The sequence below is a fragment of the Polypterus senegalus genome, chromosome 10 (genome assembly GCF_016835505.1).
Source record: "Polypterus senegalus isolate Bchr_013 chromosome 10, ASM1683550v1, whole genome shotgun sequence".
NCBI classification, from domain to species: Eukaryota; Metazoa; Chordata; class Cladistia; order Polypteriformes; family Polypteridae; genus Polypterus; species Polypterus senegalus.
In genome coordinates this window covers 92,857,462-92,874,229 of record NC_053163.1, presented here as the reverse complement: position 1 = coordinate 92,874,229, position 16,768 = coordinate 92,857,462, and the positions used below count along the sequence as shown (strand labels likewise).

Here is a 16,768-nt window from a genome sequence, read left to right as displayed (position 1 = left end):
AACCTGTGATGATGTAGAAGTATCAATCTCTTGTTAACAACTGATGAAGACCATCAAACCATGAACTGAAGACAACACAGTGAAGAGCAGTTTCAGCCATTTTGAACAGACATGTGGCAAAAAGCTGAACACCAATCATGCCTTAACTAGAGACATTAAGTAGCTACAAGTCTGTATGCCACCTGAATTACACATCACCATTTTATCAGGTTGTATGGTTGCCAATATTCAAATGTACTTTGCATTTTGTTATTATTTATGAATATTATCAGTAATACATTATTTTATGTGTAACTTAACTCCTGCTTGTCTTTTTACTACATCTAATTGCCTGAGGTTATAGATATAGAAGGGAAGGTGGGGATAAGTTATAAACAATAATACCTTATAAACAGTGGCAAGTCTGTGAGATTAGGCATTCCAAGACTACATATTAATAATACAATAGGGGAAAGTAGAGCAATATATATTACTCTACCAAAGTAAAACAGAGTTCAAGGAATATTTGCACATTGGTCATAGAATTCATCAATAAAATGTACTGTGCCAACATGTTGGTGGTATTAAGATTTAAATCAAAAACTCCACTTACGCATAATAATGAAAGTTGCACATAAAACAGAAACAAAATGTTAAATGTGTAATCCTGATAGTATGTCCTCACATATTATACAACAGAGGCCCGCCCAAGTTGTCCTTCAACCGTATAAAGTTAAACAACATACCATCTGTGTAACTTCAGTCCTTAAACTATGTCAACTCAAGTGCCAGGCTCTCTGTGTGCATTTGTGCACTGTAAGAGGCAAGACTCTCACTTTGGTTATAATTACTGTATAGCCCAATTACTATCACTTAGATCAGGGTACAATAATGGATGGAATATTGTAATGATGCTTCACTAACAAAGGAAAGGATCTAGACTAGAAATCTTGCACTGTTACTGACTGAAGTTACAACATATAAAACAATGTCAATAACTTCTAGGATGCTGAATTGAAAATTTTTATTGTTTCTGTATACTGAAAAAAATTGTAAAGAAAGAATATGAAGCTATTACTGCAAGGCAATATGACAAATATATGCAATACTTGTGAAAATAAGTAATGGGACCATTGACTGCCACCTCCTTTTTGTGAGGTGTTTTGTCTTGCAATGATTGTGCACATGTAAAAGAGCCGTGAGTGTATAATGTTGGATTTGGACTTTGCTCTTCCTTTTGATGTCTGCTTTTGAAATCAGTTAAACTAAACCAAGACAAAAACTGGGCAAAGAGTCCAGCAGACTGGATGATTGATACAAAAAAATGGTCAGGTAGCAACAAATGCATTTTAAATTATGTATCTGACCCTCTAACACTAAAGATTTATGAAACTATAAAATAAATTGTGTTCTGAATTTAACACAGATGAGAAAGCCAGCTGTAAGGGACACACTAGTAAAATAACAAAAATACATTGCTAAAAAACTTACCTTATCATAGTTTGTTTCCAAAAAGTCAGCACACATCACTTTGTGTCTAGTCAGAAGGTCCTGAAAAATATAAAATAGGAAATATTAAATTAAATAAAAGTTGATGTTTTGTCATATACGTAATAAGCAAGAAGAAAGCAGGATCCCATGATGGACTGGTGTCCCATGTCCTGCTTTTTCTTTTTCTTCCCAGATCAGGTTAGCCACTGGTTACTATGATAATTTTTAGTCTAGAAATAGAACTACAGTCCTTGAGAGGTTTAGGAAACCTAGTAAAATAAATAAATAAATAAAAACATAATAATGACTGACTGTGATTGAATGTGTTGTTACATCAGAGATAATTCTGGACGAAGTCACTTTTCAGCACATGTCATTTTCAAAGTATTTGTGTCTACATCAGGTTTATTTACTATAATTTAGGGTCCCTGTCACCATTGCACTATAAAGTGTCCCACATCATCTAATAACGTTCACAAATCCTTAACTTGCTGTATCATTCCTGGCATCTGCTCTTGGAAATACAGTGGGATGCAAAAGTTTGGGCAACCTTGGCAATAGTTATTATTTTCCTGTATAAATCGTTGGTTGTTACGATAAAAAATGTTAGTTAAATATATCATATAGGAGACACACACAGTGATATTTGAGAAGTGAAATGAAGTTTATTGGATTTACAGAAAGTGTGCAATAATTGTTCAAACAAAATCAGGCAGGTGCATAATTTTGGGCACCGTTGTCATTTTATTGATTCCAAAACTTTTAGAACTAATTACTGGAACTCAAATTGGCTTAGTAAGCTCAGTGACCCATGACCTACAGTCATGTGAAAACATTAGGACACCCTTTGAAAGCATGTGGTTTTTTGTAACATTTTTAATAAATGGTTATTTCATCTCCGTTTCAACAATACAGAGAGATTAAAGTAATCCAACTAAACAAAGAAAACTGAAGAAAAGTCTTTTCAAGATCTTCTGTAAATGTCATTCTACAAAAATGCCTATTCTAACTGAGGAAAAAGATAGGACACCCTTGCCCCTAATAGCGAGTGTTACCTCCTTTGGCTGAAATAACTGCAGTGAGACGGTTCTTGTAGCCATCTACCAGTCTTCGACATCGGTCTGAGGAAATTTTACCCCACTCCTCAATGCAGAACTTTTTCAGCTGTGAGATGTTTGAGGGGTTTCTTGCACATACAGCCCTTTTCAAGTCACCCCACAGCATCTCAATGGGATTCAAATCTGGACTTTGACTTGGCCATTCCAGGACTCTCCATTTCTTCTTTTTCAGCCAATCTTTGGTTGATTTACTAGTATGTTTTGGGTCATTGTCATGTTGCATGGTCCAGTTCCGCTTCAGCTTTAATTTTCTAACTGATGGTCTCACATGTTCTTCAAGCACCTTCTGATACACAGTAGAATTCATCGTGGATTCTATGATGGTGAGCTGACCAGGTCCTGCTGCAGCAAAGCAGCCCCAAACCATGACACTTCCACCTCCATGCTTCACAGTTGGTATGAGGTTCTTTTCTTGGAATGCTGTGTTTGGTTTACGCCAAACATGTCCTCTGCTGTTGTGTCCAAATAATTCAATTTTGGACTCATCTGTCCAAAGAACATTATTCCAGAAGTCCTGGTCTTTGTCAACTTTATCTCTGGCAAATGTCAGTCTGGCCTCGATGTTTCTCTTGGAAAGCAAAGGTTTCCTCCTTGCACACCTCCCATGCAAGTTAAACTTGTACAGTCTCTTTCTGATTGTAGAGGCATGTACTTCTACATCAACAGTAGCCAGAGCCTGCTGTAGTTCTCGAGATGACACTTTAGGGTTTTTGGAGACCTCTTTTAGCATCTTGCGGTCTGCTCTTGGGGTGAACTTGCTGGGGCGACCAGTCCTGGGCATGTTGGCAGTTGTTTTGAAAGCCCTCCACTTGTAGACTATCTTCCGGACAGTGGAATGGCTGATTTCAAAATCTTTTGAGATCTTTTTAAATCCCTTCCCAGACTCATAGGCTGCTACAATCTTTTTTCTGAAGTCCTCTGACAGCTCTTTTGTTCTCACCATGGTGCTCACTCTCACTTCAACAGTCAGGAGCACACCAAACTAAATGTCTGAGGTTTAAATAGGGCAAGCCTCATTCAACATGCAGAGTAACGATCTACTAATTATGTGCACCTGGTGTGATATACCTGTGTGAGATCTGAGCCAATTTAAGAGGGAATACATGTGAGGGTGTCCTATCTTTTTCCTCAGTTAGAATAGGCATTTTTGTAGAATGACATTTACAGAAGATCTTGAAAAGACTTTTCTTCAGTTTTCTTTGTTTAGTTGGATTACTTTAATCTCTGTATTGTTGAAACGGAGATGAAATAACCATTTATTAAAAATGTTACAAAAAACCACATGCTTTCAAAGGGTGTCCTAATGTTTTCACATGACTGTACATACACAGGTGAATCCTATAATGAGAAAGAGTATTTATGGGGGTCAATTGTAAGTTTCCCTCCTCCTTTAATTTTCTCTGAAGAGTAGCAACATGGGGGTCACAAAACAACTCTCAAATGACCTGAAGACAAAGATAGTTCACCATCATGGTTTAGGGGAAGGATACAGAAAGCTGTTCCAGAGATTTAAGCTGTCTGTTTCCACAGTTAGGAACATATTGAGGAAATGGAAGACCACAGGCTCAGTTCAAGTTAAGGCTCGAAGTGGCAGACCAAGAAAGATTTCGGATAGACAGAAGCGACGAATGGTGAGAACAGTCAGAGTCAACCCACAGACCAGCACCAAAGACCTACAACATGATCTTGCAGCAGATGGAGTCACTGTGCATCGTTCAACCATTCGGCGCACTTTACATAAGGAGATGCTGTATGCGAGAGTGATGCAGAGGAAGCCTTTTCTCCGCCCACAGCACAAACAGAGCCGCTTGAGGTATGCTCAAGCACATTTGGACAAGCCAGCTTCATTTTGGAAAAAGGTGCTGTGGACTGATGAAACTAAAATTGAGTTATTTGGGCATAACAAGGGGCGTTATGCATGGAGGAAAAAGAACACAGCATTCCAAGAAAAACACCTGCTACCTACAGTAAAATATGGTGGTGGTTACATCATGCTGTGGGGCTGTGTGGCCAGTACAGGGACTGGGAATCGTGTCAAAGTTGAGGGACACATGGATTCCACTCAGTATCAGCAGATTCTGGAGACCAATGTCCAGGAATCAGTGACAAAGCTGAAGCTGTGCTGCGCTGGATCTTTCACCAAAACAACGACCCGAAACACTGCTCAAAATCCACTAAGGCATTCATGCAGAGGAACAAGTACAACGTTCTGGAATGGCCATTTCAGTCCTCAGACCTGAATATAAATGAAAATCTGTGGTGTGAGTTAAAGAGAGCTGTCCATGCTCGGAAGCCATCAAACCTGAATGAACTAGAGATGTTTTGTAAAGAGGAATGGTCCAAAAGGATGTAGTTATCAGCAGGGAGACGTGAATCCCGCGGCAAAGCAAGGAAGGGAATGTAGAGACCGGAGCGACGGACGGCCTTATATAGGCAGGCAACCAACAACGTGGGAGGCGTTGGGATGGGGGACCCAACGCCGCCTCACATGGTGACCGAGCTGCAGGCTATGGACGTATATATGTACGTTAGTAGGATTCAGTTAGCGTTGGGAACCCGCATACCAAATTTCTTGAAGATGGGCCCATAAGTAACAAAGACCGTTGAAAAGTTCAATATGGCGGCCGACAGTGGCATCATACCACCAAAATAAGTAAAAAATTTCAGCCTTCTACCTACACGGGAAGTTGGAGAATTAGTGACGTTGGAAAGTTCAATATGGCAGCTGACAGTGGCATCATACCACCGAAACATGTATGTATATTGGTTTCGGTTAGCGCAGGGAAGACGCCTACCAAGTTTCGTGAAGATGGGGCCATAAATAAGAAAGTTCAACATGGCGGACGTTGTCGACCATTATGACCTTTACGCGTAGAATTTCAAAATGAAACCTGCTTAACTGTTGTAAGTAAGCTGTAAGAAATGAGCCTGCCACATTTCAGCCTTCTACCTACACGGGAAGTTGGAGAATTAGTGACGTTGGAAAGTTCAATATGGCGGCCGACAGTGGCATCATACCATCGAAATAAGTATATACATCGGTTTCGGTTAGCGCAGGGAAGCCGCCTACCAAATTTCGTGAAGATGGAGCTGTAAATAAGAAAGTTCAATATGGCGGATGTTGTTGACCGTTATCGACTGTTATGACCGTTACGTGTAGAATCTCGAAATGAAACCTGCTTAACTTTTGTAAGTATGCTGTAAGGAATAAGCCTGCCAAATTTCAGCCTTCTATCTACACGGGAAGTTGGAGAATTAGTGATGAGTCAGTGAGTGAGTCAGTCAGTGAGGGTATTTGATGGTATTTCAGGTGACTACCTGTTGAAGCTCATCGAGAGAATGCCAAGAGTGTGCAACGCAGTAATCAGAGCAAAGGGTGGCTATTTTGAAGAAACTAGAATATAAAACATGTTTTCAGTTATTTCACCTTTTTTTGTTAAGTACATAACTCCACATGTGTTCATTCATAGTTTTGATGCCTTCAGTGAGAATCTACCAATGTAAATGGTCACGAAAATAAAGAAAACACATTGAATGAGGAGGTGTGTCCAAACTTTTGGCCTGTACTGTATATACATACACACACGGGGTGCCAGAATCCATGAAGGAAGAAAAATGAAAAACATTATTTGTACAAAATCTTAATTTATTTATCCATTCCTAAATAATTAAATGGGCAGGCTATTTCGTATCAGTGCAATACGCTGTTTGTTAAAAAGGATGACTCCCGCTCTTACGTGCAAGTCTGCGTGGATATTATGAACTATCGTATCTGTTCAAGTTGTATTTAAATTTTAAATAGAAGGAATTTTTATTTAGTCGACAGAAATATCTTTGGTAGGAATGTAAGTTAAATGTAGGCATCATTGCATAAATTTTTCTTCACCATACAAATGTAAAGAGTAAATTTGCCTTACATTCCAACCAAAGATATTTGTGTCGACTAAATAGAACTTGAAAAGATATTTTTTCGAATGTGATCGCACAATTCAGATCGAGTTGACGCACCGACCGACGAGCGAGCGTGCTATTGTGCTTTCGCCTGCGTGCGTCAATAAGTCACCCTCCCCTCGCTTTTACTTTTTTACTGTTCATCTAATGAATACACTGAGTATGGCTTAACCAAAACAATCATTGATGGCGAATAAAGTATCCATTATTCATAAAGCTTCAATTGGTGATCTGTCTTTCTGCGTTAACCGCATATTTTTTCATACGTCTCAAACCAAGGGGATGCGAGGGTAAAATGAATCGGGAAGCGCGCATACATACTCAGTGCACCCCCTCTCGGGAATCGAACCTTGGACGTCTCCGCTAAAGGCGAAGCCTCTACCATTGCGCCACGGCGTGTGGTTTGTCTATTTGAGAGTATGTAGATCGGGTATATATATATATATATATATATATATATATATATATATATATATATATATATATATATATATATACTCACGCTTCGTAGCGAGAAGTAGTGTGTTAAAGAAGTTATGAAAAAGAAAAGGGAACATTTTAAAAATAACGTAACACGATTGTCAATATACAGTAATTGTTTTGTGAGTGTTATGAGTGTTGCTGTCATCAAGGATTTGATTATCATTATTTCTTTCAATCAGGTTCGTATTTGTAGGATGTGTTGTGTTCAAGTTACATTCCATGTTTGTCAATCGTTGTAAAGATAACGGGTTTCATTCATCGATTTGTTTATTACTGCATCAATAAACAGCTCGTCTTCCTCTTTATCTGAGACGTGACACACTGCATGCACAGGTTTTTTTTTTACACTGTCTTCCTTTAGCGGGACATTGACTTTTTCCACCGTGTCCTTTGTTTCCGCAGTAGCTGCACTTATGAATATGCTTGTATGTATCAGACGCTTCATATTTTTTTGCTGCCTTCTCAATTGTGTAATTCGGTTTTTGTTCAGCACTCTTTGGAACTGCATGCTTTTTGTCGTGAGCCGCTCGGTGTACATGCATCGAAGGTTCCCAGCTGTGCTGGTGCCATCTCGTGTGATGTCCACGGCTGTGTTTAATGTTAACTAAGACCCGGCACTTAAAAGTTTCTCTCGCAGTTTCGCTGAGTTTGTGCCAAACACCACCCTGACCATCTCATCTTCCTCTGCATAAGCACAGTCCTTCACCCGTGAATATTTAGCGGCAGTGTTTCTATTGGATTGCCGCTGACGGACGGCCTTATATGGGCAGGCACTAAATTACGTGGGAGGCGTAACTCCGCCTCCCACGGGCATCGAGCAGACGTCTATTATAGTATATGGACAAAAAAATAGGTTCCAGTTATGACCATTACACGTAGAATTTCGAAATGAAACCTGCCCAACTTGTGTAAGTAAGCTGTAAGGAATGAGCCTGCCAAATTTCAGCCTTCTACCTACACGGGAAGTTGGAGAATTAGTGATGAGTCAGTGAGTGAGTGAGTGCTTTGCCTTTTATTAGTATAGATTCATAAAATATGCATTCCATGTGAAAACAACCAATCTTTGAAATAATGACATTTGTCATGGTTAAATCCCCCAATTCCAGATAAGAAGTGGGACAAATGAACAGATTATTCGGATTACTCAGGTGTTCCATGTGTCCTTAATTATCTGTGAGTGTGTAGGGTTGGTTATAATCAGTGGAGTTTGCATGCGAGATATGGCGTAGACTTCAACGGTACAAAAAAGAAAAAAGAAAAGAAAAACAGAGAATTAACTGTAATAAATAAAGTAATTCTGAAGATGAAATTAAAGCAAATACTGAACACCACTTTTGTAGAACGACTGGGCATTCCAAAATCAGCAGCAAGGAATATTATGAAAAAGAAGTCCCAGGAAGACCACAGCACCTGACAGCACATGTATGGTTAGACGTGTGAAGAGAAGCCTAAAAATAACATCCAAAGAAAAAAAAAACACAGACGTCTTTCTTCTTAAAACAAGGAGTTCATCAGAAAGAAAAAGTGGTAAGTTACAGACTGGCCAAGTTAGTCTCCTGGTTTAAATCCAGTTGAGAATGTATTGAAGAATGCATCCTATTAAACAGAAAACTAAGGTCAGTAAAGTTCCAAAACAAGTGCCAGCTGAAGGAGGCTCAAGTTATTGATAGTCTACTAATGTCAATGGTTTTCAGACATGGGGGCGGTTATTGCACGTAAGGGCTAAGTGACCAAATACTAACTTTACCCAAGTTTATTTTGCTTTAGATTCATTTGTCTCAATAATTCTGCTGAGCTAGAATTTGAAGATGAAACACAATTCATTTTTTTCCGGTATTGTATATGCATCCATCCATCTTATACACCCACTTATACAGAGTAGCATCATGGGGAAGCTGATGCCTATCCTGGCAAGCAACACACAAGGCAGGAACAATCCCTGGACAGGATTCCAGTCCACTGCAAGATGAACGAACACACACACACACACACACTAGGTGTCAGTTTAGCATCACAAATCCACATAACCTGTACATCTTTGGACTGATAGGGCGGAAAGCATTGCACCTGGAGGAAACCCTCACAGACATGAAGAGAATGTGAAGCCTGGTCTCCTTGTTGCAAGACAGCAGCGCTACCATTGAACGACTGCCATCCCAATATTGTTTATGTTCTATATAAAGCATTGCCCATACATAAAACCTGATACTCTGTATTTTAGTCTAATATTTATCTTTCCACCTAGAATATATATTTTATGAATATGTAACACAAATAACCCTTAGGACTTCACTGTCCCAGAATTTTTTGCTTCTCACTATTTTTGATTCAACTTATTCTTTTTGAAATTTGTAAATTGCTGACTTTGCTTGCCCAGTCATAAATTGCCAATCTTACATTTAGACTGATCACTTTCCAGTAACATTAAGTAAACACATATCTATTAAATAAAAAATTAAGAACACTAAGAAGAGTGTTAAGATCAATAAAGGAAGGAAGAAAGAATGAATTTAGGCTAAGCATGCTAACAATAAATGGTGACCTATCAGAAAGGTACCAGAAAGCCACATGAAACAATATATGCAAGTATGAAGAACAGGTTGTGCAGTTCATACCTAAGTAGGAAATACACAGCACCAGTGATCTGTCCGTTCCTTCCTTGACTGAACCCACTTGAAAAAATTCAGCTCTTTAAATGTGTTTTTAGATGTAAAAGAAACACTGCAGTTATCTAAAAGGTAATGCTACTGTCTACACAAAAGAGAATTTCAATATTAGGATCTCTGAAATACTCTATGAAGGTTAATAAATTATTAAATACTAAGATACAAGTGTGTATACACTCTTCTTTCAGATCTAAGCAGGGAAACAAATAAAACAGTGCATGCTAAACAAAGTTAATGGTAACTTGAATTAGCCCAGTTAAGCTGTTAACATTCAGGCCTGTTAAGTAAGACTTTCAAACTGACAAAATGTAGCATTACTGAAGTTTATAAGGGGCAGAAGAGTTGAATTTTAACTTTAGTCTGCACCACTTGCAATAGGTTTTAAGAATTCCCTTAAAGGTTTGTATGCAGTATTTTGACTGCATTTACCACATAAAAGAGCATGCAAATGGATTAAGCAGAACAGAGTGGCACCACCCTCTCTGCTTGGCATGATACATTAGGTGTAACAGCTGCCGTTACAGCTCCCCTTCACGGACACTCAGCTCTTCACTTCAGCTAAAGAGGGAGTTTCTCACATCCTGCACTAGGTCTCTCTTTGGAATACATTTTCTAGGTTCTCACCTGATAAGACTGATCAATCACTGGAGACATCTCAGTGATGCACTCTTTACCACACTAGGTCAGTGAGTGACGGCCATAGCTCAAACATTACCAATCTTGGTGGACAAACACTTGCACCAATTATCAAGCAAAATGTTGACCTGACATGCAGACAAGAAACCAATTGAAAAATGTACATTTTTTCCTTCATAAACCTAAATGTTCCACATGTCAACCCTGGACAGGATACGTTGCCCACCAGTAGCCCAATGTTACACGGATCCCGTGGCAAGAACCAAAGAGAAGCACATGTCCTCTCTGCACTGCTTCAAGTGTAGAGACGGAGGGCACATCATCCCCAACTGTCCTTTGCTGAGCGAACCAATGGATTGCTGTTGGGGAAAGGGGGGAAGGTACTGTGCAGTCGCCATCCCTTTGCCTCTTCCTTATACAGGAGTAGTACTTGTTAATGGTCATAAAGTCACAGCCTTGATTGATTCCATTGTCACTTGCCGTTTTGTTTTATGAGAAACACACACACATTGTCACACATGTGTGAGTAGGAGGCAGCTAAAGGGTCTGTGTAAGTGTAATAAAACATTTGGCCAGGGTGCGGCAGAGTGCGCCGACTGTCTTTCTTAGTTCCCTACAGACCTTTCCCGGGAAATCCTGCAAGGTTCTGGCGCCTCAGAAGACATCACTTCCAAAGCCGGCCCCTTTGATGACATCCACTCCAGACTTTTAAAGCCTCCATCTTGGGCTTCTATAGCCAGTTCTGTTGTGCACATCGGGCTTCAAAACCATAAACTTTTGCAGCTGGGAAAAACAATATATGGGTGGCTGCCCCAAACCTTTATGATGTCTTTGGCGTATTATTATCACAACATATATACATCTATTCTATATATATATATATATATATATATATATATATATATATATATATATATATATATATATATATATATATATATATATATATATATATATATATATATATATATATATATATATAAAATCCTAAGCCTAAAAGTGAAACGATTTTATGTGAGTTTTTATTTGATGTTTTTGTCACACTTTAAATCGGGCTTATTTTAAAACCTACGTATATATTTTTTCAGATTCTTATTCCGTTCTTAAATTATAAACTAAAATATCAAGATAGTCGTGGAATGGCCTACTAGGCCGCAACTGGGGTTTGGGCACCGAAGGCGCCAGGGGAGCATGTACCATATCTTCAAATACAATCACTTTTTCTAACAGAGTGGCTCAGCTGGAGGAAAGATGGGGGCCTAGTGCCCGTCCCCAGGTTTGGCGAGCAAAGCAAGCAGTGGGCGGAGCCTCCTAGTATATACATAAACAACACATACATATATTATTTACAAATATTACACATACACACCCACACATACAAGCGAACATGGACAATGGAACAGATTCAGAAGCATTTAGCAGAGATGAAAAAGATCCTTCCTTTTGGGGAAAGGCAGCAAAATTATCAAGGAAGTTAGCTGGGTCACAGTACAGAATTTGCCGTTTACCAGGTTAGTACAACAAAACTAAAGTCAATGTCAAAAGGAAATTCTATACAAAGCCAGTATCCTTTTCCCTAAAGGTTTTTCTTTTCTTTTATCTGGTTGAGAGCCGAGTCCCTTGTGAATGCCCTTCCTTTGTTTGGTCAAAGCTCAGACATTTCACAGTACATGCTGCCTTTTTTTTTTACAGCTAAATTGTGCCGACGTCATGGGCTGTGCTACGTTGTCCAGCAGCATGTCGTGTCTACAACTGACACCCACAGCATAACACTATCAAAAAATGGTATAAAACATTAATGATAAAAAAGTCAAATAATAGAACACTGTCAAAAAATGAATTATTAAAACATTTATATGTTGCATTTTGGGTTAATAAACTGAAGTGTTCCATAAAACAACAACAAAAAATAAATTGTAAGAATTGCAGAATTAAAAGGAGGAAAACACACATAACTAGGGACAATGTTTCCTAACGAAGGTGACTGAAAAGTCAACAGTAATTTAATACACTCAGCTGAAGCCTTATGCAATTTCTCTTACAGTGAAGTTCTTTGTTACAAGAATCGCTAAGTCAGTTTCCTCCTTTCTCCTTATAATGAAACCAAGTTGTACATGATATGCCACATTATCTTTTCTTTGCTAAACAAGGACACCATGAATGTTGATGGTAATCAGATAATAATAATAAAATGAAAGACTACAATATAGGCTTACTGAAGATCATCCATTCAGTTTATATATATATATATATATATAACATACATACATACATACATACATCCATCCATCCATCCATTTTCCAACCCGCTGAATCCGAACACAGGGTCACGGGGGTCTGCTGGAGCCAATCCCAGCCAACACAGGGCACAAGGCAGGAACCAATCCTGGGCAGGGTGCCAACCCACCGCAGGACACACACAAACACATCCATGCACCAAGCACACACTAGGGCCAATTTAGAATCACCAATCCACCTAACCGGCATGTCTTTGGACAGTGGGGGAAACCGAGCCGGAGGAAACCCACGCGACACGGGGAGAACATGCAACCTCCACGCAGGGAGTACCCGGGAAATGAACCCTGGTCTCCTAACTGCGATGCAGCAGCGCTACCACTGCACCACCGTGCCGCCACATATATATATATATATATATATATACATATATATATATATATATATACACACACACATATATACACACATATAGATACATACATACATACATATACATATATATATACATACACACACACAGTCATGGCCAAAATTAATGGCACCCCTGGAATTTTCCCAGAAAATGCACCATTTCTCACAGAAAATTGTTGCAATTACAAATGTTTTGGTATACACATGTTTATTTCCTTTATATGCATTGGAATTACACAAAAAAACAGAGAAAAAAAAGCCAAATCTGACATTTCACACAAAACTCAAAAACCGGGCTGGACAAAATTATTGGCACCCTCAACTTAATATTTGGTTGCATGCCCTTTGGAAAAAATAACTGAAACCAAGCGCTTCCTATAACCATCAACAAGCTTGTTACACTTCAACTGGAATTTCTTCCACTCTCTTCTTTTGTAAACTGCTCAAGGTCTCTTTGATTTGAAGGGCGCCTTCTCCCAACAACAATTTTGAGATCTCTCCATAAGTGTTCAATCGGATTTAGATCTGGACTCCTTGCTGGCCATTTCACCGTTTCTCCAGCACTTTGTCTTTAACCATTTATGGGTGCTTTTAGAGGTATGTTTGGGGTCATTGTCCTGCTGGAACACCCATGACCTCTGACGCAGACCCAGTTTCTGACACTGGACCCTAAATTGTGCCCCAATATCTTTTGGTAGTCTTCAGATTTCATGATGCCTTGCACACAGCCAAGGCATCCAGTGCCAGAGGCAGCAAAACATCCCCAAAACATCTTAGAACCTCCACCATGTTTGACTGTAGGTACTGTGTTCTTCGTAGGCCTCATTCCGTTTTCTGTAAACAGTAGAACGATGAGTTCTACCAAAAGCTTTTACCAAAAAGCTCTATCTTGGTCACATCTGTCCACAAGACGTTCGCCCAGAAGGATTTTGGCTTACTCAAGTACATTTTGGCAAACTCCAGTCTGGCTTTTTTTATATTTCTGTGTCAGCAGTGGGATCTTCCTGGCTCTCCTGCCATAGCATTTCATTTTGTTCAGATGTCGACGGATATTTCGAGCTGACACTGTTGCACCCTGTGTCTGCAGAACAGCTTGAATATGTTTTGAAGCTGATTGGGGCTGTTTATCCACCATTCGGACTATCCTTCATTGCAGCCTTTTATCAATTTTTCTCTTCCGTCCACATCCAGGGAGATTAGCTACAGTGCCATGTGTTGTGAACTTCTTGATTATGTTGCACACAATGGACAAAGGAACATGAAGATCTCTGGAGATGGACTTGTAGCCTTGAGATTGTTGATATTTTTCCACAATTTTTGTTCTCAAGTCCTCAGACAATTCTCTGTTCTTCTTTCTGTTCTCCATGCCTTGTGTGGCACACTCAGACACACAACAGAAAGGTTGAGTCAACTTTTCTCCATTTTAACTGGCTTCAGGTGTGATTGCTATATTGCCAGCACCTGTTTCTTCCACAGGTTAGTGCAAACGAGCATCATATGCTTGAAATAAAACGATTTACCCACAATTTTAAAATGCCAATAATTTTGTCCGGCCCATTTTTGGATTTCTGTGTGACATGATGTCAGATTTGGCTTTTTTTCTCTGTTTTTTTTGTGTTGTTCCAATGCACATAAAGGAAATAAACATGTGTATACCATACATTTGAAATTTCAACAATTTTCTGGAAGAAATTGTGCATTTTCTGGGAAAATTCCAGGGGTGCCAATAATTTTGGCTATGACTGTTTGTGTGTGTGTGTGTATATATATATATATATATACTGCTCAAAAGAATTAAAGGAACACTTTTTAATCAGAGTATAGCATAAAGTCAATGAAACTTATGGGATATTAATCTGGTCAGTTAAGTAGCAGAGGGGGTTGTTAATCAGTTTCAGCTGCTGTGGTGTTAATGAAATTAACAACAGATGCACTAGAGGGGCAACAATGAGATGACCCCCAAAACAGGAATGCTTTAACAGGTGGAGGCCACTGACATTTTTCCCTCCTCATCTTTTCTGACTGTTTCTTCACTAGTTTTGCATTTGGCTACAGTCAGTGTCACTACTGGTAGCATGAGGCGATACCTGGACCGGTTGGACAGGTAGTCCAACTTCTCCAGGATGGCACATCAATACGTGTCATTGCCAGAAGTTTTGCTGTGTCTCCCTGCACAGTCTCAAGGGCATGGAGGAGATTCTAGGAGACAAGCAGTTACTCTAGGAGAGCTGGAGAGGGCCATAGAAGGTCCATAACCCATCAGCAGGACCAGTATCTGCTCCTTTGGGCAAGGAGGAACAGGATGAGCACTGCCAGAGCCCTACAAAATGACCTCCAGCAGGCCACTGGTGTGAATGTCTCTGACCAAACAACCAGAAAGACTTCATGAGGGTGACCCAAGGGCCCCATGTCCTCTAATGGGCCCTGAGCTCACTGCCCAGCAGCATGCAGCTCGATTGGCATTCGCCATAGAATACCAGAATTGGCAGATGCACCACTGGTGCCCTGTGCTTTTTACAGATGAGAGCAGGTTCACCCTGAGTATGTGACAGAAGTGAAAGGGTCTGGAGAAGCCATGGAGAACATTATGCTGCCTGTAACATATTCAGCATGAGCAGTTTGGTGGTGGGTTAATGATTGTCTGGGGAGGCATATCCATGGAGGGTCACACAGACCGCTACAGGCTTGACAAAGGCACCTTGGCTGCCATTAGGTATCAGGATGAAATCCTTGGACCCATTGTCAGACCCTATGCTGGTACAGTGGCTCCTGGTGCACAACAATTCCTGGCCTCATGTGGTGAGAGTATGCAGGCAGTTCCCGGAGGATGAAGGAATTGATACCATTGACTGGCCAACACACTTTCCTGACCTAAATCCAAAAGAACACCTCTGGGACATTATGTTTTGGTCCATCCAATGCCACCAGGTTGCACCTCAGACTGTCCAGGAGCTCAGTGATGCCCTGGTCCAGATCTGGGAGGAGATCCCCCACAACACCATCTGTCATCTCATTAGAAGCATGCACCGATGTTGTCAGGCATGTATACAAGAACACAGGGGCCATACAAAGTGCTGCGTATAATTTTGAGTTGCTGCAATTAAATTTTGGCAAAATGGACTAGCCTGCCACATAATTTTTCACTCAGATATTTGGGGCGTCTTTGAATTCAGGGCTCTGTAGGTTGATCATTTTCATTTCCATCAAACGATGTGGCATCCTTTCGTTCCTAACACATTACCCAGTCTATATCAGTATAGATATCCAGGAGGATTTCTTTTTCCCATTGAGATCTGATGTGTTTTCAAAGTGTTCCTTTAATTTTTTTGAGCAGTTTATATATATATATATATATATATATTGTGAACTATGGCCGGGATGGAGCCCTTCCGGCAGCACGGAGGTGCCCAGAATTATAGTAGGGCATCATGGATATTGGAGTTTTCTTTCACAGCCCTGCTGGATACCATGGGGGCCGCAAGGGGACGTTGCAGGAAGGCTCAGAAACTTGTATTTGCCCTACACCCCAGAAGTACATCCTGGTCACAGTGATAGAGGAAATGACGTACTTCCGGGATGAAAAAGAAGAGTTTTTATCTGACCTGGAAGTATTACCAATCACATGGACAGAGAGGAGCGAAACACTTCCGGGTCAGGGACTATAAAAGGACGATGGGAAATCTCGGACGTCGAGCTGAGCCGGGTGGCAATGCGTCTGGGAGAGAGGAGGATTATTGGGAATTATGTTTATTTGTATGAGTATTGTGGAGAGGAGGGTGCTTTGTGCACAGTATT

At 40.1% G+C, this 16,768-nt stretch overlaps 1 protein-coding gene across 2 annotated transcripts in view; it reads right to left on the bottom strand.

Moving 5' to 3' along the window:
• Nucleotides 1–16,768, bottom strand: part of cab39l1 (calcium binding protein 39, like 1) — a 73,201-nt gene that overhangs the window by 11,837 nt on the left and 44,596 nt on the right. For both annotated transcript variants that reach the window (XM_039766214.1, XM_039766215.1), the window contains exon 6: nucleotides 1,471–1,530. In XM_039766214.1, the coding sequence (XP_039622148.1) occupies nucleotides 1,471–1,530 (60 nt within the window). The remainder of the gene's footprint in view (nucleotides 1–1,470; nucleotides 1,531–16,768) is intronic.